Genomic DNA, 25,463 nt, shown 5'->3' with positions numbered 1-25,463 from the left:
ATCATTTCTCCATATTGCCTATGGCCTAAGGAACAATAATCTAATTCTGGCATCAGAAATGACTGCAAACTCACCCTTCAATCTGATTTTATATTTTCAACATAAAGGAGGTACCTGACAAAAAGATTGTCTAGATTCTACCCTGTCTCCTGTACCATGACTGAGAAATAATACATCAACCATTAAATGTACTAGTCAGGGCAGAACTTGGGTCTCCCAACCCCACTCCATATACTTAAAAGTTCCCATATTTTACTGTGGTTAAAAAAATTGTGCCATCTTCTCTGTCTTGAGGTTAGTAGAGTTCTGAATATATTTATATGGGGTTTTAAACTCACCTTAAATATAACAAAACCACATTTAACACAGACCTTGGTCTTGTGTTTGGGACCAACTATCACGGAGTAGCTGGGAGAAACAGTAAGAGGAATCAGTTTTTTCTCCTACCCAAGCTAGACTGTCTTTTTTAGGTTCTACATAGTACTATTATATCTCAGTAACATAAGGGTATATAACTAAATATACACATAGGTAAATATAAAAAGCAATTTACGTTTTCGCCTCTTAGTCGCCATCTTGTCATATAGATGAATTCCATAGTATGATCCTTCCCCATAATTTCACCATTGCACAGTACATCCAACTTTAAAAAGAATAGTTACAGATTCATTAACGTAAGTAACTTTGATTCATAAGTGCATTACATATTTTTTCAGATTTCAAAAGATATTCAAATAGTTAAAACAAAATAGAAGTATTTATCCATAAACAAAAATATTTTTATTAAAAGCACTGGTCCATAAGTATTAACAGTTCAGATAGAAGTAACATGACTGTTTGTCTTGCACCACAAATTTGTATCTCAAGTTCATACACATCATTTTGAAATGCAATGTGAACTTTCTTAGTTCATGTCTCTGTGCAATCACTGAGGTTTTAGACATTTATCTGTGCCTGCCTCTTACTGAATGAGGAAAAACATGGAAACCTCACAGTTCCTCATTACGCCTTTGGCTTATGAATTCATCTCTCAGAACCCTTTCATGTTCCTCAAATCTGGGGAAATTTGCTTTCCTCTTATTAGTCTGTATTCAAAAAGGTAAATGAATGGATACATGATTTATAAGGGCTTCAAGATTCTGCATGTCTGCAGTAATTCCCTACAGCGAAGGTGACAGATCAGTGAGGCCCAGGCCACAGGTTTGTGTCAACGAGGGCCCTCCAGCCTCCTCGCTTGTGTTGGTGATCTGCATGATACTTTCAGGACCCTCTTCTTACCTTGTATGTAGTTTCAAATAAGGGTTGTACTTATCAATGATCACTTTTACTCTAAAGTTGCAGTAACCACAAACAACTTCCAAACTCTTAAGGCCGAGCAACTGTGGCTATGATTTACTAACTTAACAAAGCGTAATCAAGTATTTATCATAGATCCCTATAAATAAAACATTTCAGTTCTCTAGCTATTCAAACTAACAGGATTTAATTTTAAAGTGTGTAAATGGGGAAGAATGGGTTTTAAATAATCCTGTGCATGGCTAGACAGAGACAAAGTTAAGTCTAAAATGAATATAGTTCAATTGTATTAAACAATTACTGGCTAAATTACATTTTTTTGATGAGTTATGGTGACTTACATGGACCTCAAAATGTTTTTTAGACATTTTATTTTTAGAACAAATTAGATGATTGTATTTATCTTGCCTATAAAATAAATTCATATGCAAAGAAGTAGTGGGACTTATTTAGAAAGCAATTCCTAATCACATACACAACTTCCACTATTGTCATATAAAAAGTAAACTATCCTGCACCATTTAGCAATGCTGTTACAGAAGCTTCAACTATCAGGTATTTCATTAAATCATCCTCCTAACATGTTGGGCAACAAAGTAAGTGGGGACCAGTAAATATTACTAAAAATCATAGGAAAAGTCCTTAGTCAGGGGACTTTCTTCTCCTTTCATCTCTTTCTACAGAAAAATATACTATGTGCTAGCAGTAAGGCTGTATGGCAATAATATTCTCTCAGCTCTAACAAATTACTCAATGAATCATACTTAAATTAAAAAATAAAAAGCACACAGTATTTTGAAAGAAGACAATAAAGTGCAAAACCAAATAAAAAACAATTTCATTTTCAATTTTCACTGTTACTATATTTATAAATTGCCTTTACCAAGTACACAGGGTTTTAATTAGCTTTCACAATTTTTTTCTAATGTACAAATTGATGTCTCTGAAAAACATTTTTTAATTTCTAGGACCAAACCATAAAAGTTAATTTTTAATCCTTAGATCAGTCATCTAAAAATTTTTTAAAAATAAGTTCAGGATTAGAGGTTTCCTCAAAATACAGTTTTAATACCTGTCAATGCCTATGTTCAAATACTGTTTTATTTCTGCTATGATGACTGTTCATATTAATATTGCTGTACATAAACCTGAAAACCTGTGTTGCCTTTGATGTCTTTGTTTATATAGGAAATATTTAAATTGGTCTTTATATTTGTCTTCAGTTTTTTTTTTTGGAGGAAGACAGAATTAATACAAGTTTTAAGACTGGTATTTGGGCAGGTGAGAAATTTTAGCCATGTTCCTTCATTATGGTATAGCTATTCTCCTAGAACAGCATTCTCTGAACACTGGACACATGACAAGTTGTTCTGTGATCAACATCAGGGCATTCTCTCTCCTGTGAAGAAACCGGTAAACTGCATTTATGTAGATGCAATATGTTGGTTTCACCTACTGCAAAACAACATCACTTTTCCTCTCACAGGACTAGAGAAACATTGTTTATGAAATCCCTTGTGATAAAAGACAATGCTCTATGTTCTAAACGAGAAGCCCATAAAGAATTGGTAAAAATAGATCTCAAAGATCACAGATTAAAAAAAACGACACACCCTAAAGCATGCTGGCATTAAACAACAACAAGAAATAGGATCCATTTAGCTGGGCTACTTATTTTGGCAATACTTATAATTGTTATTTAAATATCTCCTCTAATTATAAAAAACTAAATGTATTAGTATCATGTTTAATCATGATGTTAAATTTGAAAATACAGATTACATAAATATTACATTCTACAAGTTATATTTTCTTTCTATTTTTTATTTTGGTATCATTAAAATACAATCACATGAGCAACATTGTGGTTACTAGATTCCCCCCATTATCAAGTTCCCACCACATACCGCATTACAGTCATTGTCCATCAGCATAGTAAGATGCTATAGTCACTACTTCTCTTCTCTGTACTATACTGCTTTCCCTGTGTCCCCACCTATATTATGTGTGCTAATCATAATGTCCCTTATTCCCCTTATCCCTCCCTTCCCACCCATCCTCCCCAGTCCCCTTTCCTCTGGTAACCGCTAATCCATTCTTGGGTTCTGTGAGTCTGCTGCTGTTTTGTTCCTTCAGTTTTTGCTTTGTTCTTATACTCCACAGATGAGTGAAATCATCTGATACTTGTCTCTCTCCACCTGGCTTATTTCACTGAGCATAATACCCTCTAGCTTCATCCATGTTGCTGCAAATGGGAGGATTTGTTTTCTTCTTATGGCTGAATAATATTCCACTGTATATATGTACCACATCTTCTTTATCTATTCATCTACTGATGGACACTTACATTGCTTCCATTTCTTGGCTATTGTAAATAGTGCTGCGATAAACATAGGGGTGCATATGTCTTTTTCAAACTGGACTGATGCATTCTTAGGGTAAATTCCTTGGAGTGGAATTCCTGGGTCAAATGGTATTTCTATTTTTAGTTTTTTGAGGAACCTCTATACTGCTTTCCACAATGGCTGAACTAGTTTACATTCCCACCAGCAGTGTAGGAGGATTCCCTTCTCCACATCCTCACCAACATTTGTTGTTGTTTGTCTTTTGGATGTTTGCCATCCTAACTGGTGTGAATATCTCATTGTGGTTTTAATTTGCATTTCTCTGATGATTAGCGATGTGGAGCATCGTTTCATGTGCCTGTTGGCCATCTGCATTTCTTTTTTGGAGAAGTGTCTGTTCAGCTCCTCTGCCCATTTTTTAATTGGGTTATTTGCTTTTTGTTTGTTGAGGTGCATGAGCTCTTTATATAATTTGGAAGTCAACCTCCCATGTCATTTATGAATATATTCTCCCAAACTGTAGGATGCCTTTTTGTTCTACTGATGGTGTCCTTTGCTGTACAGAAGCTTTTTAGTTTGATATAGTCCCACTTGTTAATTTTTGCTATTGTTTCCCTTGCCCGGGGAGATATGTTCATGAAAAAGTTGATCATTTTTATATTCAAGCGAGTTTTGCCTATGTTTTCTTCTAAGAGTTGTATGGTTTCATGACTTACATTCAGGTCCTTGATCCATTTTGAGTTTACTTTTGCGTATGGAGTTAGGAATCCAGTTTCATTCTCTTACATATAGCTGTCCAGTTTTGCCAACACCAGCTGTTGAAGAGGCTGTCATTTCCCCATTGTATATCCATGGCTCCTTTGTCATATATTAATTGACCATATATGCTTGGGTTAATATCTGGACTCTGTTCTGTTCCAATGGTCTATGGGTTCTGTTCTTGTACCAGTAACAAATTGTCTTGATTACCGTGGCTTTGTAGTAAAGCTTGAAGTTGGGAAGCAGATTCTCCTGTTTTATTCTTCCTTCTCAAGATTGCTTTGGCTATTCGGGGTCTTTTGTGGTTCCATATGAATTTTAGAACTATTTGTTCCAGGTCGTTGAAGAATGCTGTTGGTATTTTTATAAGGATTGCACTGAATCTGTAGATTGCTTTAGGCAGGATGGCCATTTTGACAATATTAATTCTTCCTACCCAAGAGCATGGGATGAATTTCCATTTATTAGTGTCCTCTTTAATTTCTCTTAAGAGTGTTGTGTAGTTTTCAGGGTATACGTCTTTCACTTCCTTGATTAGCTTTATTCCTAGGTATTTTATTCTTCTTGATGCAATTGTGAATGGAATTGTTTTCCTGATTTCTCTTTCTGCTAGTTCCATCATTAGTGTATAGGAATGCAACAGATTTCTGTGTATTAATTTTGTGTCCTGCAACTTTGCTGAATTCAGATATTAGTTCTAGTAGTTTTAGAGTGGATTCTATAGTGTTTTTATGTACAATATTATATCATCTGCAAACAGGGACAGTTTGACTTCTTCCTTACCAATCTGGGTGCCTTTAATTTCTTTGTGTTGTCTGACTGCCATGGCTAGGACCTCCAGTACTATGTTGAATAAAAGTGGGGAGAGTCGGCATCTTGTCTTGTTCCTGATCTTAAAAGAAAAGCTTTCAGTTTTAAGTATGATGTTAAGTATTATGTTGGCTGTGGGTTTGTCAATATGGCCTTTATAATGTTGAGGTACTTGCCTTCTATACCCATTTTGTTGAGAGTTTTTTTTTTTATCATGAATGGATGCTGCATTTTGTCGAATGCTTTTTCAGCATCTATGGAGATGATCATGTGTTTTTTGCCCTTCTTTTTTGTTGATGTGGTGGATGATGTTGATAGATTTTTCTAATGTTGTACCATCCTTGCATCCCTGGGATGAATCCCACTTGATCATGGTGTATGATCCTCTTGATGTATTTTTGAATTTGGTTTGCTAATATTTTGAGTATTTTTGCATCTATGTTCATCAGGGATATTGGTTTGTAGTTTTCTTTTTTTGTGGTGTGTTTGCCTGGTTTTGGTATTAGAGTGATGCTCGCTTCATAGAATGAGTTTGGGAGTATTCCCTCCTCTTCTATTTTTTGGAAAATGTCTTCTCCAAATGCCTGATAAAATTCAGTGGTGAATCCATCTGGTCCGGGGGTTTTGTTCTTGCATAGTTTTTTGATTACCGATTCCATTTCATTGCTGATAATTGGTCTGTTTAGTTTTTTCTGTTTCTTCCTGGGTCAGTCTTGGAAGGTTGTATTTTTCTAGAAACTTGTCCATTTCTTCTAGGTTATCCAGTTTGTTAGCACATAATTTTTCATAGTATTCTCTAATAATTCTTGTATTTCTGTGGTGTCCATAGTGATTTTTCCTTTCTCATTTCAGATTCTGTTTATGTGCGTAGACTCTTTTTTTCTTGATAAGTCTTGTTAGGGGTTTCTCTATTTTGTTTATTTTCTCAAATAGCCTGCTCTTGGTTTCATTAATTTTTTCTATTTTATTCTTCTCAATTTTATTTATTTCTTCTCTTTATTATGTCCCTCCTTTTGCTGAATTTGGACCTCATTTGCTCTTCTTTTTCCAGTTTCAATAATTATGAATTTAGACTATTCATTTGGGATTGTTCTTCCTTCTTTAAATAGGCTGGGATTGCTATATACTTTCTTCTTAGAACTGCCTTCACTGCGTCCCACAGAAGTTGGGGTGTTGTGCTGTTGTTTTGTCTCCATATATTGCTTGATCTCTGTTTTAATTTGGTTATTGATCAATTGATTAGGAGCATGTTAAGCCTCCATGTGTTTGTGAGCCTTTTTGTTTTCTTTGTACATTTCTAGTTTCATACCTTTGTGATCTTAGAAGTTGGTTGGTACAATTTCAATCTTTTAAAATTTACTGATGTTCTCTTTGTGGCCTGGTATGTGGTCTATTCTGTAATGTTCCATGTGCACTTGAGAAGAATGTGTATACTGCTGATTTTGTGTGGAAATGTTCTATAGATATGTTAGGTCCATCTGTTTTAATGTGCTGTTCAGTGCCTTTGTGTCCTTACTTATTTTCTGTCTGGTTGATCTGTCCTTTGGAGTGAGTGGTGTGTTGAAGTCTCCTAAAACGAATGCACTCCATTCTATTTCCCCTTTTAATTCTGTTAGTATTTGTTTCACATATATAGGTGATCCTGTGTTGGGTACATAGATATTTATAATAGTTATATCCTCTTGTTGGACTGATCCCTTTATCAATTATGTAATGTCCTTGTCTCTTGTTACTTTCTTTGTTTTGAAGTCTATTTTGTCTGATACAAGTACTGCACACCTGCTTTCTTCTCCCTATTGTTTGCATGAAATAATTTTTTCCATCCCTTTACTTTTAGTCTGTGTATGTCTTTGTGTTTGAAGTGAGTCTCTTGTAGGCAACATATAGATGGGTCTTGCTTTTTATTCATTCTGTAACTCTGTGTCTTTTGATTGATGCATTCAGTCCATTTACATTTAGGGTAATTATTGATAGATATGTACTTATTGCCATTGCAAGCTTTGGCTTCATGGTTACCAAAGGTTCAAGGGAAGCTTCTTTACTATCTAACCATCTAACTCAACTCACTTATTATGCTATTTTGAACACAGTCTGATGATTCATTTTTTCTCTTCCTTTTCTTTCTTCTCCACTCTTTGTATGTTAGGTGTTTTAGTCTGTACTCTTTGTGCATTCCTTGACTGACTTTGTGGATAGCTGATTTAATTTTACTTTTAGTTGGTATTTAGTTGGTCTACTTCCTTTGCTGTGGTTTCATTGTCTCTGGTAACAGCTCTTTAGCCTTAGGCATACTTCTATCTAGAGCAGTCCCTTTAAAATAAATTGTAGAGATGGTTTGCGGGAGGGAAATTCCCTTAGCTTTTGCTTGTCTGGGAATTGTTTAATCCCACATTCAAATTTAAATGATAATCTTGCTAGACAGAGTATTCTTTGTTCGAGGCCCTACTATTTCATTGCATTGAATATATCATGCCATTCCCTTCTGGCCTGTAAGGTTTCTGCTGAGAAGTCTGCTGATAGCCTGATGGGTTTTCCTTTGCAGGTGATCTTTTTTTCTCTCTCTGGCTGCTTTTAATACTCTGTCCTTGTCTTTGATCATTGCCATTTTAATTATTATATGTCTTGGTGTTCTCCTTGGGTCCCTTGTGTTGGGAGATCTCTGAACTTCCATGGCCTGAGAGACTATTTCCTTCCCTAGATTGGGGGAGTTTTCAGCAATTATTTCTTCAAAGATACTTTCTATCCCTTTTTCTCTCTCTTTTTCTCGGTATCCCTGTAATGCGAATATTGTTCCATTTGGATTGGTCACACAATTCTCTCAATATTCTTTCATTCCTAGAGATCCTTTTTTCTATCTTTGCCTTAGTTTCTCTGTATTCCTTTTCTCTGATTTCGATTCCATTTATAGTCTTCTCCACCTCATGTCGTCTGCTCTTAAATCCTTCTGTTGTTTCATTTGTTATCTCCTTCCTGAAGTCCTCCCTGAGATCTTGAATATTTTTCTGTAGCCACATTAGCATGTTTATGACTTTTATTTTAATTCTTTTTCAGGAAGATTGGTGATTTCAGCCTCACTGAGCCCTCTTTCTGATGTATAAGGGATTTTGGATTGAACGAGGTTCTTCTGCCTTTTCATGGCAATGGGAGTGGTTGCTGGAGAGTGGCAGGTGTGTCAGCTGGGATAACAACATCCCTTCCTGCTTGCTGTTCACCTTGCGTGTCTCCGCTGCCTGTGCTGGTTAACTGCACACAAGGAGCAGGCTCTGGGTTAATTCCCTAGGCTGCCGTGAGCAAGGCAGCCCTCAGGATGGCCTAGGGTACTGGCAGAGGTCGCAGGTCCACAGCATGTTTGTCTACCTCAAGGACAAGGCCTCTTCATGCCTCCTGGTCTCTGCGCTCCTCTCCGCTGTCTGTGCTGGTCAACCATGTACAGGGAGCAGCCTCTGGGTTAATCCCCTGAGCTGCCATGGGTGGGGCAGCCCTCAAGATGGCCTAGGGCACTGGCAGTGGTTGCAGGTGAGCAGCATGTGTTCTGTCGCAAGAGCAAAGCCCCTTCATGCCTCCTAGTCTCTGTGCCCATCTCCTGTCTATGCCAGTCAACCATGTGCAGGGAGCAGCCTCTGGGTCAATCTCCTAAGCTGCTGTGGGTGGGGCAGCCTTTGGGATGGTCTAGGGTGCTGGCAGGGGTCACAGGTGAGCAGTGTGTGTTCTGTTGTGAGAACAAAGCCCCTTCGTGCCTCCTGATATCTGCTCCCGTGTCCCCTGTCTGTGTCAGTCAACTGCATGCAGGGAGCAGCCTCTGGGTCTGGGCTGGTTAGCCACGTGCAGGGAGAAGCCTCTGTGTAAGCTGAGTGGTTGCTGTTGGTGGGGCTGCTCTGCAGCAATGGCAGGGACAGTCAGTTTGCTTGTAGGTGCCTGTGGGGAGGAAGCAATGGCAGGCTGCTTATCGCAGTGAGGAGCCTCAGAGCTGCGTTGCCAAGCAGGGGGATAGGGCACCTGAATCTCCTTAAAGTTCCCAGCCTGCTGGGCTGAGTGTGCTGGGATGATTTCGTCCAATTGTTAAACCCTCGTCCCTTTAAGACTTTTAAAATGCCTGCTTTTTTTTGTCCCAGGGCAGCCAGCTGTGGGAACCTGTTTACAGTCTTACTGTTGGATTTTGCTTTTCTGCTCCTCTAACATCCAGAGCACCATGCAATGTGTGTCTGTGCTCCCCGGGCAGATTACTAGAGCTGGTTATTTAGCAGTCCTGTGCTTCCACTCCCTCCCTGCTCTGATTCTTTTCCTCCCACCAGTGAGCTGGGGTGGGGGAAGTGCTCAGGTCCCACCGGGTCATGGCTTTGTACCTTACCCTTTTCCGTGAGATGTTGGGTTCTCGCAGATGTAGACTGGCTGGTGTACTGTAACTTCTGGTCACTCTTTTAGGAATGGTTGTATTTGCTGTATTTTCAAAATACATATGGTTTTGGGAGGAGATTTCCACCACCCTACTCATGCTGCTATCGTTTCCTCCTATTCCTGCAAGTTATATTTTCAACATGAAAATAACCAATATTCCCACAAAAACTAAATATTCTCAGTTGAGTTTTTACTTTTATTAGAATTTTACTTAAGATCAGATTATCAAAATGATCAAGGTTAGATTATTAACTTACCTCATAAGAACTTGGAAGTTTTAGTTTCAAACTCAGAAATTTTTTAATAGTTCCCACAGTTACACGTGTAGAACATCGAATGAATTTCTTCATCAAACCCTAAAGGAAATAAGGATTCTACCTTAGTTTTAATGAAATCATAGGTAAATTTCCACTATCATTTTGATTATTTTCAAAATGTATTCTGAAACTGTTTCAATTTACAGCTCTCTAATACTTGTGCTTAGAATGTCCTAATTCTTGTACACTTACATGAAGCTCTTTAAGAGTGTACTATCATGAGAACTAAGAAACCCTGATAAACAGATAATCTGTGTATACCTCTAGATATTTTGGTAAGGAATACATCATGAGTTTAATTGAAAACAAAGGTCACAAAAATATAAAATATTTTTATATAATGTCACTTAAAGCATGAGGAACATTAGAAAGTCTCATAACTTTTAAATATTTTTAAGAAGAGCAGTGATTTCAAATGGTTGCAAATGATTTCTAAGGAGCCATTAAGGTTCAACAGAGAGAAGCCAGTTAGGTCACAAGATCCCAGCAACAAAGCCGTCTGGAATGAACTCTTGGTTGGGGAGAAACATGCCCAGTCAGTGTCTGATGAGTGATGGCAATACTTCAGTGGAAAAATAATGTTCTATGTGCCTTGATTCTTCTCATTTCATCAGCAGTACTAATTCACTATTTAAGCTTAGACATAACTAAAATTTGAGAACCAATCCGGAATGGACAAACTGAAAATGTGTCAAAATGAGGTTGGAGACATAGCAAACATGAACCATTCCTTTATGGCTGAATAACCTTCAGTGGGCAGGTTTATCACATTTGGTTCATCAATTCATCAGATGATGGACATTTGGTTGACTCTTTGGCTATTATATAACTATTATTATTATGCTATTGGAATATTCATATATAAGATTTTGTGTGAACAAATGTTTTCAATACTCCTGGGTAAATATTTAGGAGTGCAATTGTTAGGTCATATGGAACTGTTTAACTTTTTTTCTTTTGAGGAGCTGCCAAACTGTTTTTCACAGTGGCTGCACCATTTAACTTTCCCACTAGCAATGTATGGGGTAGGGGGTGGGATTTCAATTTCTCCACATTCTGCTCAATATTTATTATTATTTCTTTAAAGAAAAGGTTTTTGTTTTAGTATTATTAACTTTTAAGGTGGGGTATGTAATTTTGTTGTTGATTTGTAAGAGTTCTTGATATAATCTGGATGCTAAAGGTTTATCAGATATGCAATTCGCAAATATCCAATTCTGCAGATTGTCTTTTCACTTTCTTTTTTTTAAGGTATCATTGATATACAATCTTATGAGGGTTCCACACAAGCAACACTGTGGTTTCAACATTGACCCATATTAGCAAGTCCTCCCCCACTCCACTGCAGTCAGTGTCCATCAGTGCAGTAAGATGCTATAGAGTCATTACTTGTCCTCACCATTCTATACTGCTTCCCATGACCTACCTATATTGTGAGTGATAATTATAATATCCCTTAATCCCCTTCTTCCTTCTCAAATCCTTCCCCTTTGGTAACTGCTAGTCCCTTCTTTGAGTCTGTGAGTCTGCTACTTTCTTCCTTCAGTTTTGCTTTGCTGTTATACTTCACAAATGAGGGAAATCATTTGGTACTTGTCTTCCTCCGCCTGGCTTATTTCACTGAACATAATATCCCCTAGCTCCATCCATGTTGTTGTAAAAGGTAGGATATTTTTTCTTTTTATGCCTGAGTAATATTTCATTGTGTATATGTACCACATCTTCTTTATCCATTCATCTACATATGGACACTTAGGTTGCTTCCATATCTTGGCTATTGTAAATAGTGCAGGAATAAACATAGGGATGGATATGTCTTTTTCAATCAGGGTTCTTGTTTTCTTTGGGTAAATTCCTAAGAGTGGAATTCCTGGGTCAAATGGTATTTCTGTTTTTATTTTTGAGGAACCTCCCTATTGCTTTCCACAATGGTTGAACTAATTTACATTCCCACCAAGAGTGTAGGAGGGTTTCCCTTTCTCCACATCCTTGCCAGCATTTGTTCTTTCTTGTCTTTTCAATGTTGGCCATCCTAACTGGTGTGAGGTGATATTTCATTGTGGTTTTAATTTGCATTTCTCTGATGATCAGCGATGTAGAGCATCTTTTCATGTGTCTGTTGGCCATCTGAATTTGTTCTTTAGAGAAGTGCCTGTTCAGATCCTCCACCCATTTTTTAATTGCGTCATTTGCTTTTTGGGTGTTATAGCATGTGAGCTCTTTATATATTTTGGATGTTAACCCCTTATTGGCTATGTCATTTACGAATATATTCTCCTATACTGTAGGATGCCTTTTTGTTTTACTGATGGTGTCCTTTGCTGTACAGAAACTTTTTAGTTTGATGAGTCCCACTTGTTCATTTTTGCTTTTGTTTCCCTTGCCTGAGCAGATGTGTTCAGGAAAAAGTTGCTCATGTTTATATTCAGGATATTTTTGCCTATGTTTTCTTCTAAGAATTTTATGGTTTCATGACTTACATTCAGGTCTTTGATCCATTTCAAGTTTACTTTTGTGTATGGAGTTAGACAGACAATAATCCAGTTTCATTCTCTTACATGCAGCTGTCCAGTTTTGCCAATGCCAGTTGTTGGAAGAGCTGCCATTTCCCGACTTTATATCCATGGCTCCTTTATTGTATATTAACTGGACATATATGTTTGGGTTTATATCTGGGATCTCTATTCTGTTCCACTGATCTGTGGGTCTGTTCTTGTGCCAGTACCAATTTGTTTTGATTATTGTGGCTTGGTTGTAGAGCTTGAGGTTAGTGAGTGTAATTCCCCCAGCTTTGTTCTTCCTTGTTGGGATTGCTTTGGCTATTCGGGGTCTTTTGTAGTTCCACATGAATTTTAGAACTATTATTCTAGTTTGTTGAAGAATGCTGTTGGTATTTGAATAGGGATTACATTGAATAAGTAGATTGCTTTAGATAGGATGGCCATTTTGACAATATTAACTCTTCCTATCCATGAGCATGGGATGTATTTCCATTTACTGGTGTCTTCTTTAATTTCTCTCATGAGTATCTTATAGTTTTCAGGGTATAGATTTTTTACCTCCTTAGTTAAATTTATTCCTCAATATTTTATTCTTTTTGATGCAATTGTGAATGGAGTTTTCCTCATTTCTTTTTCTGCTAGTTCATCATCAGTATATAGGAATGTACAGATTTCTGTGTACTAATTTTGTATCCTGCAACTTGGCTGCATTTAGTTATTAGTTCTAGTAGTTTTGGGGTGAACTCTTTAGGGATTTTTATGTACAATATCATATCATCTGCAAACAGTGACAGTTTAACTTCTTCCTTACCAATCTGGGTGCCTTGTGTTTCTGAAAAGGTCTGATTGCCATAGCTAGGACCTCCAGTACTATGTTGAATAAAAGTGGGGAAAGTGGGCATCCTTGTCTTGTTCCTGATCTTAGAAGAAAAGCTTTCAGCTTCTTTGCTGTTATGATGTTAGCTGCGGGTCTGTCATATATGGCCTTTATTATGTTGAAGTACTTGCCCTCTATACCCATTTTGTTGAGAGTTTTTATGATGAATGGACAGTGAATTTTGCCAAATGCTTTTTCAGCATCTATTGAGATGATCATGTGATTTTTGTCCTTTCTTTTGTTGATGTGCTGTATGATGATGGACTTTTGAATGTTGTAACATCCTCGCATCCCTGGAATAACTCCCAGTTGATCATGATGGATGATCTTTTTGATGTATTTCTGAATTTGGTTTGCTAATATTTTGTTGAGTATCTCTGCATCTATGTTCATCAGGGATATTGGTCTGTAATTTTCTTTTTTTGTGGTGTCTTTGGTTTTGCTTTTGCTTTTAGCATGATGCTGTCCTCATAGAGTTTGGAAATATTCCCGCATCTTCTACTTTTTGGAAAACTTTAAGGAGGATGGGTATAAGGTCTTCTAAATGTTTGACAAAATTTAGCAGTGAAGCCATCGGGTCCAGGCATTTTGTTCCTAGGTAGTTTTTTGTTTACCTATTCAATTTTGTTGCTGGTAATTGGTCTGTTCAAATTTTTTGTTTCTTCCTGGGTCAGTCTTGAAAGGTTGTATTTTTCTAGAAAGCTGTCCATTTCTTGTAGGTTATCCAATTTCTTAGCATATAATTTTTCATAGTATTCTGTAATAATTCTTTGTATTTCTGCTGTGTCTGTAGTGATTTTTCCTTTCTCATTTCTGATTCTGTTTATGTGTGTAGACTCTCTTTTTTTCTTGGTAAGTCTGTCTAGGGGTTTATTTTTACTTTTTTAATTTTCTCGAAGAACCAGCTTCTGGTTTCATTGATTTTTTTCTATTGTTTTATTCTTCTCAATTTTATTTATTTCTGCTGATCTTTATTATGTCCCTCATTCTACTGACTTTGGTCCTCATTTGTTTTTCTTTCTTGAGGTAAGCCTGAATTGGTATGTTCTTTCCTCATAGAACTGCCTTTGCTGTGTCCCACAGTAGTTGGGGCACTGAGCTGTTGTTTACATTTTTCTCCATATATTGCTGATCTCTGCTTTTATTTGGTCATTGACCCACTGATTATTTGGGAGCATGTTGTTAAGCCTCCATGTGGTTGTGGGCTTTTTTTCTGTTTTCTTTGTGTAATTTATTTAATTTATTTCTAGTTTCATATTTTTGTGGTCTGAGAAGCTAGTTGGTAGTCTCAATTCTTACAAATTTACTGAGGCTCTTTCTGTGGCCTACTATGTGATCTATTCTAGAAAATCTTCCATGTGCACTTGAGGAGAATGTGTATCCTGCTGCTTTTGGGTGGAGTGTTCTGTAGATGTATTTTAGGTCCATCTGTTCTACTGTGTTGTTCAGTGCTTCTGTCTCCTTACTTATTTTCTGTCTTGTTGATCTTTCCTTTGGTGTATGTGGTGTGTTGAAGCCTCCTAAAATGAATGCATTGCGTTCTATTTCCCCCTTTAATTATGTTAGTATTTGTTTCACATATTTAGGTGCTCTATGTTGGGTGCATAGGTATTTATAATGGTTATATCTCTTGTTGGACTGACCCCTTTATCATTACATAATGTCCTTCTTTGTGTCTTACTTTGTTTGAAGTCTATTTTACTGGATACAAGTACTATAACTCCTGCTTTATTCTCCCTATTATTTGCATGTAATATCTTTTTCCATCCCTTCACTTTTTAGTCTGTGTATGTCTTTGGGTTTGAAGTGAGTCTCTTGTAGGCAGCATATAGATGGGCGCACTCAGTCCATTTACATTTAGGGTGATTGTCAATAGATATGTAGTTATTGCCATTGCTGGCTTTAGATCTGTGGTTACTAAAGGTTCAAGGGCAGCTTCCTTACTAGCTAAGATTCTAACTTAACTCACTTACTATGCTGTTTCAAACACAATCTAAAGGTTCTTTTCTTTCCTCTTCTTCTTCTTCTTCCTTCTCCACTCTTTATATATAGGTGTCATATTCTGTACTTTTTGTGTATCCCATGACTGACTTTGTGGGTAGTTGATTTAATTTTGCATTTGCTTAGTAATTAATTGGTCTGTTTCCTTTACTGTGGTTTGATTTTCTCTGGTGACAGCTCTTTAGCCTTAGGAGCACTTCCATCTAGAGCAGTCCCTTTAAAATAAATTGGAGAGATGATTTGTGGGAGGTAAATTCCCTCAACTCTTGCTTATCTGGGAATTATTTAACCCCTTCTTCAAATTTAAATGATAATCTTGGTAGGTAGAGCATTCTTAGTTGGAGGCCCTTTTGTTTCATTGCATTAAATATATAATGCCACTCCCTTCTGGCCTATAAGGTTTCTGCCGAGAAGTCTGCTGAAAGCCTGAGGGACCTTCCTTTATACATGATCTTTTTTCTCTCTCTGTGCTGCTTTCAGTACTCTGTCCTTGTCCTTGATCTTTGCCATTTTAATTATTATATGTCCTGGTGTTGTCTTACTAAGGTCCTTTGTGTTGGGAGAACTGTACTTCCATAAGCTGATAGACTATTTCCTTCCCCAGATTGGGGAAGTTTTCAGAAGTTATTTCCTCAGCCACTTCCTATCCCATTTTCTCTCTCTTTTTCTTCTGGTACCCCATAATGCAAATATCGTTCCATTTGGATTGGTTGCACCATTCTATTATTCTTTCACTTATAGAGATGTGTGCCTCAGCTTCTTTGTTTTCCTGTTGTCTATTTTCTATTTCATTTGCTGTCTCTTCTACCTCATCTAATCTACTTTTAAATCCCTCCATTGTATGTTTCATTTCAGATACTTTATTTTTTGAAGTTTTTCTTTCTTGAAGTCCTCCTTGAGATCTTGAATACTTTTCTGTAGCTCTGTAAGCATGTTTATGATTTTTATTTTGAAATCTTTATCAAGAAGATTGGTGATTTCAGTTTCACTTTGCCCTCTTTCTGGCATCTGCTATATTTTTGTTTGTACAAAATTTTTTGGTTGTTTCATTTTTTACTAGTGATTCCTATGAAGTAACTGTAGGTGGTGCCCTCTAATGCTCATAAGGTCTCTCTGGAGCTGCAGAGTGCCTGTAGCTATGGTGGAGGTTGCAGGTGAGTGAAACTGGTGCCTGCCAGGAAGGAAGAGTTCCTTCCTGCTTCCTGGCTGCAGTGCCTGCCTCCAGTACCAGGGCCAGTGGGCCAAGTGTGCAGGGAGGAACCACTGTTATGCCCTGTAGCTGCTGTAGGCAGGGCCACCCTCTGGCTTATCTGGTATGATGGCTGAGGCAGCAGGTGTGCAGGACCGGTGCCTGCTGGGAGGAAGGAGCTGTAGGCTAGGTATCACAGTGGGGGGCCTCAGGGCTGCAATGCCAGCCAGGGGGGTGGAGCATCTGATGCTCCTGAGAGTTTCCAACCTGCTGGGCTGAGTGTGCCAGGATGACTTTGTTTACCTGCTCTTTCTCCTCAGCAGTGAGCTCTGTGTAATCTGCCCCTTTAGCACACCTCTCACTGTTGTGAGGTCTTTCAAAGTGCCTGCCTTTCTTTTGTTCTGTAGGGGCCGGTTGTGTGTACCCATTCTCCACAAGTGGTGGAATCTTAATCTCTCCCAGTATTCTGCCTGTCTTTGCTTTCCAACCCCACTAATCTCCAGAGCAACATGTAATGTGCGTTCGTGCTCCCAGAGCAAATCTCCAGGGCTGGGTTTTTAGCAGTCCTGGGATTCTACTCTTTCCCTGTTCTGTTTCTCTTCCTCCTGCCTGTGAGCTGGGGTGGGGGGAGGGCCAGATCACAGTTTTGCTGCTTTACCCTTTTCTGTGAGTTCTTCTCTTTTCCCTAGATGTAGGCAGTCTGTTCTGCAGTCTTCAGGTTGCTCTTTCAGGACTAGTTTTTATTTGCTGTATTTTCATGTTGTATGTGGTTTTGGGAGGTGGTTTCTGCCTCATTTCTCATGCTATCTTTTTCCTGTCCTTGTCTTTTTACTTCCTTAATAGTGTTATTTGATATTCAAAAGTTTTTAATGTTGAAGTCTAATTTATCTATTTTTTATTTTGATGCTTGTGTGATGGTGTAATTTCTAACAATTCACAGCCAAATCTAAGGTATGAAAATCTATCTCTATGTTTTCTAAGAGTTTTATAGTTTTAGCTGTTACATTTAGTTATTTGATCCATGTTGTGAGTGTTTTTGTATATAGCATGAGGTAGGGATTGAACTTCATTTTTTTGTATGTGGACATCCAGTTGTTGCAGCACCATGGGTTGAAAAGGTTATTCTTTCCTTTTGAATTATCTTGGCCTCATGTCAAACAATAAATTCATCATCAATGTATGGGTTTATTTCTGGCTCTCAGTTCTATTTTACTGATCCATGTGTCTATCTTTTTGCCAGTGTCACACTGTCTTGATTACCATAGCTTTTAAGTAAGTCTTGAAACTGGGACTTTGAGTCACCCAAATTTTTCTTTCACAAGATTGTTTTGACTATTCTAGGTCCCTTGGACTTCTATACAATTTTAAGATCAGCCTGTCAATTTCTGCAAAAAGGCCAGTTAGAATTTTGGTTAGGGTTTTCACTGAATCTGAACAGCAATCTGAGTAAGACTGCAACTCAGTCTTCCAATCTATGGACACAGGATGTCTTCCCACTGTATTTAGGCCTTCTTAATTTTTTTCAATGTTTTATAGTTTTCAGTGTATAAACCTTATGCTTTTTTTGGTTAAGTACATTCTTAAGTATCTTATTCCTTTTGATACTATTGCAAATGGAATTTATTTTTCATTTTGAGGTACATGCAATAAAATGTACAAATCTTACTGTACAGCTTGATGAATTTTGACATGTGTATATATGGTCATGTGAACATAGCCCAGATCAAGATAGCAAGCATTTTCACTAATTATTTTTCCCTTCATTTATTTCACCCACCCTGTCCCCCTTGGTAACCACCAGTCTCTTTTCTGTGTCTGCGAGTCTATTTCTGTTTTGTTTTTAGATTCCATGTAGTGAAATCATACCTTTTGTTTCTTATTTCACTTGGCGTAATACCCTCTAGGTCTATCCATATTGTCACAAATGGGAAGATTTAATTCTTTTTTATGGCTAAGTATTATTCCATTGTATATGTATACACTGTATCTTCTTTATCCATTCATCTATTGATTGGACACTTAGGAGGTTTCCATATTTTGGTTATTGTTAATAATGCTGTGATAAATCTAACAGTGTGTGTGTGTGTGTGTGTGTATATATATATACGTGTGTATATATATATATATATATATGTATGTATATATATCTTTTGGAAAATTGGAAATGATGGGTCATGTGGTATTTCTATTTTTAGTTTTTTGAGAAATCTCCATACTGCTTTCCATAGTGATTGAACCAATCTCACCAGCAGTGTACAAGGATTCCCTTTTTCTACATCCTTGTCAACATTTGTTATGTCTTGTTGATATTAGGAATTCTGGCTGGTATGAGATGATATCTCATTGTGGTTTTGATTTGCATTTCCCTGATGATTAGTGATGTTGAGTATCTTTTCATGTGTCTGTTGGCCATCTGTATGTCATCTTTGGAAAAATGTCTATTCAGGTCCTCTACCCATTTTTTAAATTGGATTATTTGTTTTGGTGTTGAGTTGTATGAGTTCTTAATATATTTTGGGTATTAGTCCCTTAGCAGATAAACCATTTGTAAATATATTCTCTCATACAGTGAGTTGCTTTTTTGTTTTGTTGGTTTCTTTTGCTGTGCAGAAGCTTTTTAGTTTGATGTAGTCCCACTTGTTTATTTTTGCTTTTGTTTCCCTTGCCCAGAGAGATGTATCCTAAAAAAATTACTAATGCTGATGTTCAAGAGATTCTTGCCTACGTTTTCTTCTAAGAGTTTTATGGTTTCATGTCTTGCATTTAGGTCTTTAATACATTTGAAACTTACTTTTGTGTATAGTGTAAGACAATGATCAAGTTTCATTCTCTTGCATATAGGTGCCCAGTTTTCCCAACATCATCACTGTCTGTTCCCCATTCTATATTCTTGTCTTTGTCATATGTTAATTGAACGTATAGGCATGGGTTTATTTCAGGGCTCTCTATTCTGTTCCACCTCTCTATCTATCTATTCTTGTACCAGTACCACAATGTTTTAACCACTGTAAGCTTTGTAGTATAACTTGAAATTTGTAGAAGAGCTACAAATTTGTTCTTCTTTCTTAAGATTATTTTTACCATTTGGGGTCTTTTGTAGTTCCATATAAATTTTAGGATTATTCTAGTTTAGTAAAAAATGCTATTGGCATTTTGACAGGAATTGCATTGAATATGTAGATTGTTTTGGGCAATATGGCCATTTTGGCAATATTAATTCTTCCTATTCATAAACATGGCATATGTTTCAATTTGTTGTGTCCTCTTCAATTTCCTTCATCGCTGTCTTTCAGTTTTCAGAATATAGGCCTTTCATCTCCTTGGTTAGATTTACTCCTAGGCATTTTATTCTTTTTTATATTGTAAATGGAATTGTCTTCTTGATTTCTCTGTTAGTTCATTATTAGTATATAGAAATGCAACAGATTTCTGTATATTGATTTTGTATCCTGCAACTTTGCTGAATTAAGTTATTAGTTCTAATAGTTTCTTGGTGGAGTCTTTAGGGTTCTCTATAGCATCCTGTCATCTGCAAATAGTGACAGTTTTCTTCCTCACCAATCTGGGTCCTTTTATTTATTTTTCTTATATGGTTGCTGTGTCTAGGACTCTAGTACTATGTTGAATAAAAGTCATTTCAGTTTTTTGCCATTGAGTATATTAGCTGTGGTTTTATTGTATATAGCCTTTGTTATGTTGAGGTATGTTTCATCTATCCCCACTTTGTTGAGTTTTTAGCATGAATGGATGTTAAATTTTGTCAAATGCTTTTTCATCATTTATTGAGATGATCACATGGCTTTTATCCTTCCTTTTGTTAATATATTGTATCACATTGATTGGTTTGCAGATATTGTACCATCCTTGCATCCCTGGAATAAATCCCACTTGGTTGTGATGAATGATCATTTTAATGTGTATTTCTGAATTGGGTTTTTTAGTATTTTGTTGAGGATTTTTGCATCTATGTTCATAAGGGATATTGGTGTGTGTTTTTTTTGTAGTGTCTTTGTCTGGTTTTGGTATTAGAGTAATGCTGGCCTCACAGAATGAGTTTGGAGGGATTAAAAAATTCTTTATATAGTTGAAGCCACAAAAAATAGAAGTGACTTCCTAGGATGAACACAGATACAGAATAACTGAGTGGATGGCTGGGTATTAGGATATACTCACATATATCGAGTAGAAGACAGGAAAAAGGAAAGCCATTGTAGGAATGGCCAGGGAGAAAAGGTGAGAATGAGGGTAGTGGAGCAGAAGTCATATATGCTATGAAAGTTGTTTTAAGAATGAAGGCTGTTTAAGGAGTTGAAGTATGATCACAATCTCTATTAAGAACCTTCCCAAAAGGGGATACAGAAATGATTCGCAATTAGAGAAAGGTAAGGTTAGTGAAATCCCTGATGGAAACACTGGAAGGACCAATAGGTACAGTGGCCACATCTCTGAAGACTGCTGCACTTACCACCTGCCTTGTCCAACCAGTGCTCTTGACTAAATCAACTTAATTGTTTATATGTGTAAGATCTAACCAAAGTTCTTGAGTGAAAAAAACCTTACTATATTTTCACTGCCTAATATTTACGAAGTGGATAAATATTAATGAATCACTATGGTCATATATATTTGTTGCAGGATGGGAAATCTGAGTTGAAAAATTGGTTTTATTTCCTAATGGGAAAATATCATTGAATGTATTAGTATAAAATTCAACCCACTGGTCTAAAGATTACACATTGGAAGTAAAAGAAAATAAGAGACACTAAATATTGAATGTAGGTATTTGAATAAAACATAGACTATAAAGAGAGATTATATTCTTGATGGATGATAAGTATTAGGATAAAAGTGACAAAAATCTAAGAGCTGAAGTACTTTTATAGTGAACATTTATAATAAAATGAAATATTTCCATTATGAACAGTGAACATTTATAATGAAAATGAAAGTTGCTTGCTGTAAAAAATCAGAAAACATTATCTAAACACCATTTACAGACCAAAGAAAATCAAAGGAAGTAAGTAGGGTGTTTAAACTATCTAGTACAGTGACCCTTTACAAACAGGATCAATTAGCAGATAAACACATAGGGAAATTGGATTAGAAATGGAGATTCTATAAGAAATATCTGGGATCCTTAAAGAACATTAAAAGTTCACAGGTACTTTATGACATCCAATTTCATTTAAAAACCAATTAATTATTCATAATATGTATTACCTATGACATGGATAGATTTTTCATATGCAAATAAAAATAAAGGAGAAAAAGTTAGAAGAGGTTGAATAAAAGGGTTGAGGACACTGCCAGACTTAAAATGATCGGAGTCCGAGTTGGTTACCACACATGAAAAGGGAGTAACAATGTATATGACCTCCCAACAAAGGTATAAAAGGAGGTGAAAAGAGAAATAGGTGTGATTCTACATATTAACCACTAGATGGTGGCATTGGCCCAGGATGGTTCAATGTGGGGTTTGTGGGGTTTGAAATCAGGTGCCTGTAGAAGCAACTGCTTGGCCATTTGTAGATATGGGACTGTCAGAGAATGACATCCTATTTGAATATTTTAGTAAAAACTTTGAAAGCAAACATTTTGAAACATTAGGAAAATTCAACAATTATCAAAGGTTTACTATAAAATAGCTATAAAAATACACCTGTACTTGGTGTCCACTTACCTTTACTACATTGTCCCCTGATTGCCCATTATTTCTTAAACAATCTAGACATATAGCAATTTGTGGGTCACTTCGGTGATAGTCTTTGTCATCTTGATTTTCATCACCTTCTTCATCTACTTTAGGTTTGTCAACTTTTGAAGTATCATCTGTATAATTTAAACAAAACTAAGTTAGAATTCAAAGTTGATTTTAAAGTTAAGCGACACTGCATTAATCAAAACAATAATCAACTTTAAAAATTAGCAGTTTTTGGTGGAGAATAACTTAAAATTTTATTACCTTTAAAATGTTTCAACCAACTCAACAATGAAAATATTTTTTTAAAAAACAGTCAGTCACTTACTAACACACCCTAAGATTTCTAGGATCACTGGGACAGCCGCATGATTGAGGACTAGCTATATTTGGTCATAAAACTGATTGCACAATTGCTGACTGGACTACTTAGAAAGTAGACAGGACATAAAAATATTCCAAATTTTATATACATTTAAATTTCAAATTATTAGATTTCATAAAACCAGCCTAGCGAAATATAACAGGTAGAATGAGTATGTATGTAGCTATGCAACATGTTAAAACCCCATAAAGAAATCTGAATAGCATACTTCATATTATGCACATGTATTTAACCAACAGCCTACAGCTGTTGGTTAAATACCTGCAGCCTACATACAATGCAAGTATATTTGCTGATTCACTCATTTATTGAGTACTTTTAACTCTATGTTATTCAGGCACTGTGCTAGGCCTGAGAGAACAATATTGAAGCTTAGAATGTTATTCTCATCATGGTCAGGGTACAGGAGGAGACACAGGCAAGTAAAGAAAACAGACAGATGGAAGAGGTAAAACAGACTATGTGCACACACATATAACAGGTAGTAAACCCAAACTCTGGGGCAAAGCAGAGATTCAAGGAAGATTTCCAGATAAAATACCTTCTAAGCTGAAACTTGAAAGAATTAGCCAAATATCACAGTGCAGAAAAAGCCCAGAAAAAAAGCAATAGGTCAGCTCCTCTTTAATGACTGTAGTAAAAGTATCACAATTGTATTGTAAAGGACAGGTGAGTTTTCTTCTGCATTCTTTCTTTTACAACCCACTTCGATAGGAGCTGCCTTTTCTGAACCAAACTTCCAGCTCCTAGAAAAGATCCAAATTCTCCACCTCAACTGAAGACCAAATATTATAAAATACTTTTTTTTAAAAAAAGGGAGAAGTAATGGGAAAAGCAAGATAAACACAAAGTAGGCTGTGGTCCTTCACAAGTATATAAGATACATAGAGTCATGAATCAAACTAAATTTACCATATAGCTTCTGATAACAATCCCCTGTGCTCCTGTCCTCTTGAAAAAGTAGTAAAAAACTGGAACATTTAGTCAACTTTATATTATCTATTTTTACTATACCACTACCGTCTAAATTACAGTTTACACTTGGGTAAAGCAAGTCTTTACCCAAGTCATTTTTTGGTCAGGCCTGGCTTTGCCCATTTTGTTGTTATAGATCAAAACAATTCCTTGCTACTTTATTCCAGTCATTCAAAACTATTCTCAAGCCTCCTCTGCTATATGAAGCCAGCCCTGCACTGTTAGGCTGAACTAATAAAATTGGACAATCCCACAATCTTACCAGAAAACCAGAGGTAGGAGAATGAGCTCACAAGTAAGCCTACAAACGCACACACACACATCCTTGAAAGATTCAATAGTATTCAGGTCATCTTAAAATAAGTAACATGGGGAAAGGATACTACTTCCTTATGATTTTCAGGTACATTATACTTTTTTCTTTTCCTATGTGTGAATTATATACATACTAAAAGCCTTTTCTCTCCCCAGTAATGTTTGCTACTTTGTTGAAATTATTACAAATCACTCATTATTGAGTCTCCTGGGACCTAGAAATTTGGATACTCAGGAGATGGGAAAAATTCCCATAAACATCTAACAAATTATTTTTCAAATCTAGGATATATGAATTTGTATCATCTGAGCTCCATCTATGAAAATTTAATTCCATATTCTCAGAGCATAGGAAGATCCGCTGATCTGGCTCTCAGCCACGTCTCAGTTCTCTTTGCTGTTAAGTCAAACATACAAAATAAAGTACAGTAAACCAAAAATCTTCACCGTTTTGTTTGCTGGCTTTGGTCATTTCTTACTTTAGTTTCCTTTAACTCTCCAGCCAACACTGCTATAATCAGTAGTCAAGTTTTCTGTTTTATCTCCCTTTTCTCTTCCCAAATTCCAATTTCCTTTTTCTAGTTACCTTCAGCTGGAGTGACTCCAGATTTACATACATGTACATAAATTAAATCTCATGATATCATATGCAAGGTTTATAATCAAGGTTTCAACATGTAAAGAAAGGGATATGTGATTTCTGTACAGGAGGAAGTTGTGCTTTAAAAGAGATTAGTTCACCAAAGCTACAAAAAACTGACCAGTGTGAGAGATTCTATCAGATAGAGATTTTTTAAAAAGTCACCTTGTCCATTTTCTTGAGGTTTATTTTTCTTCCAAAATTCAGATTCACGTTCAAGTTCTTCTAATTAAAAAAAAAAGAAGTATCAAAATAATAGAAACAACCACAAAATCTTCAAGAGAAACGCTGATTTCATAAAACACAGAAATGTGCAAGAAGCCAAAGAGCAACTTACGTTCTCGTAGTCCAGGGACCAGCTTAAATATAATTTCCTCTAATGTATTATCCAACCTTCCAAAGAGGAAAAAAGATACTAACAATGAAGATATCAAAATCAGCTGAGACAGTTTCAGATGTGTATCTGATATGTATCACAAATGCAGAACATACACAATTTTAGCACAACTGTTACACCCAATTCCCCTGCATGGGGAGCACACCTATTCTAATCTTTCCCACAGTGGTAGACTGATTACAGAAAGGTTCCTGGTCTCTAGCTCACCCTGGATCTATACACGCTAAGCATGACTTTGAAATTCTTCCCTCAATTAAGGGATGGAGTTTATTTCCCCATGTAGGGAATACTGGCTACCCTTGAAACATGCTTACATCAACGGAATGTGACACAAGTGCCAATGTGCTCAGCTCTGAGCCTAAGCTTTAGGAGGTGCCACCTGCTTGTGTGCACGCTCTCTCAGGATCCTGCCACTGTGGGAACAAGTCTGGAGGATGAGATGCCCTGTACCTGGGAGCCCAGCTGCCTGCCAAGGCCATCTCAGACCGGTTCACTGACAGCCCAGCCCCTGCATGAGCGATTATGGCCAAGATGGGCAGAGCAGCTGACCAGCCAGCAGCTAC

The 25,463-nt window shown here is 36.7% G+C and overlaps 1 protein-coding gene across 5 annotated transcripts in view; it reads right to left on the bottom strand.

The window, feature by feature from the left end:
- Positions 1 to 25,463, bottom strand: part of PCGF5 (polycomb group ring finger 5) — a 129,811-nt gene that overhangs the window by 20,354 nt on the left and 83,994 nt on the right. For 4 of the 5 annotated variants that reach the window (XM_036924900.2, XM_036924478.2, XM_036924559.2 and 1 more), the window contains exons 4-8: positions 24,841 to 24,896; positions 24,669 to 24,728; positions 22,171 to 22,319; positions 9,863 to 9,961; positions 554 to 643 (exon numbers count right to left, since the gene is read on the bottom strand). In XM_036924900.2, coding sequence (XP_036780795.1) covers positions 554 to 643; positions 9,863 to 9,961; positions 22,171 to 22,319; positions 24,669 to 24,728; positions 24,841 to 24,896 — 454 coding nt within the window. The remainder of the gene's footprint in view (positions 1 to 553; positions 644 to 9,862; positions 9,962 to 22,170; positions 22,320 to 24,668; positions 24,729 to 24,840; positions 24,897 to 25,463) is intronic. The other variant, XM_036924830.2, reaches the window with a different exon arrangement.

This window comes from Manis pentadactyla, chromosome 8 (genome assembly GCF_030020395.1).
Source record: "Manis pentadactyla isolate mManPen7 chromosome 8, mManPen7.hap1, whole genome shotgun sequence".
In the NCBI taxonomy this organism is placed as follows: Eukaryota; Metazoa; Chordata; class Mammalia; order Pholidota; family Manidae; genus Manis; species Manis pentadactyla.
Note: the sequence above shows the minus strand (reverse complement) of the source record. Positions and strands in the feature narration are given on the sequence as shown.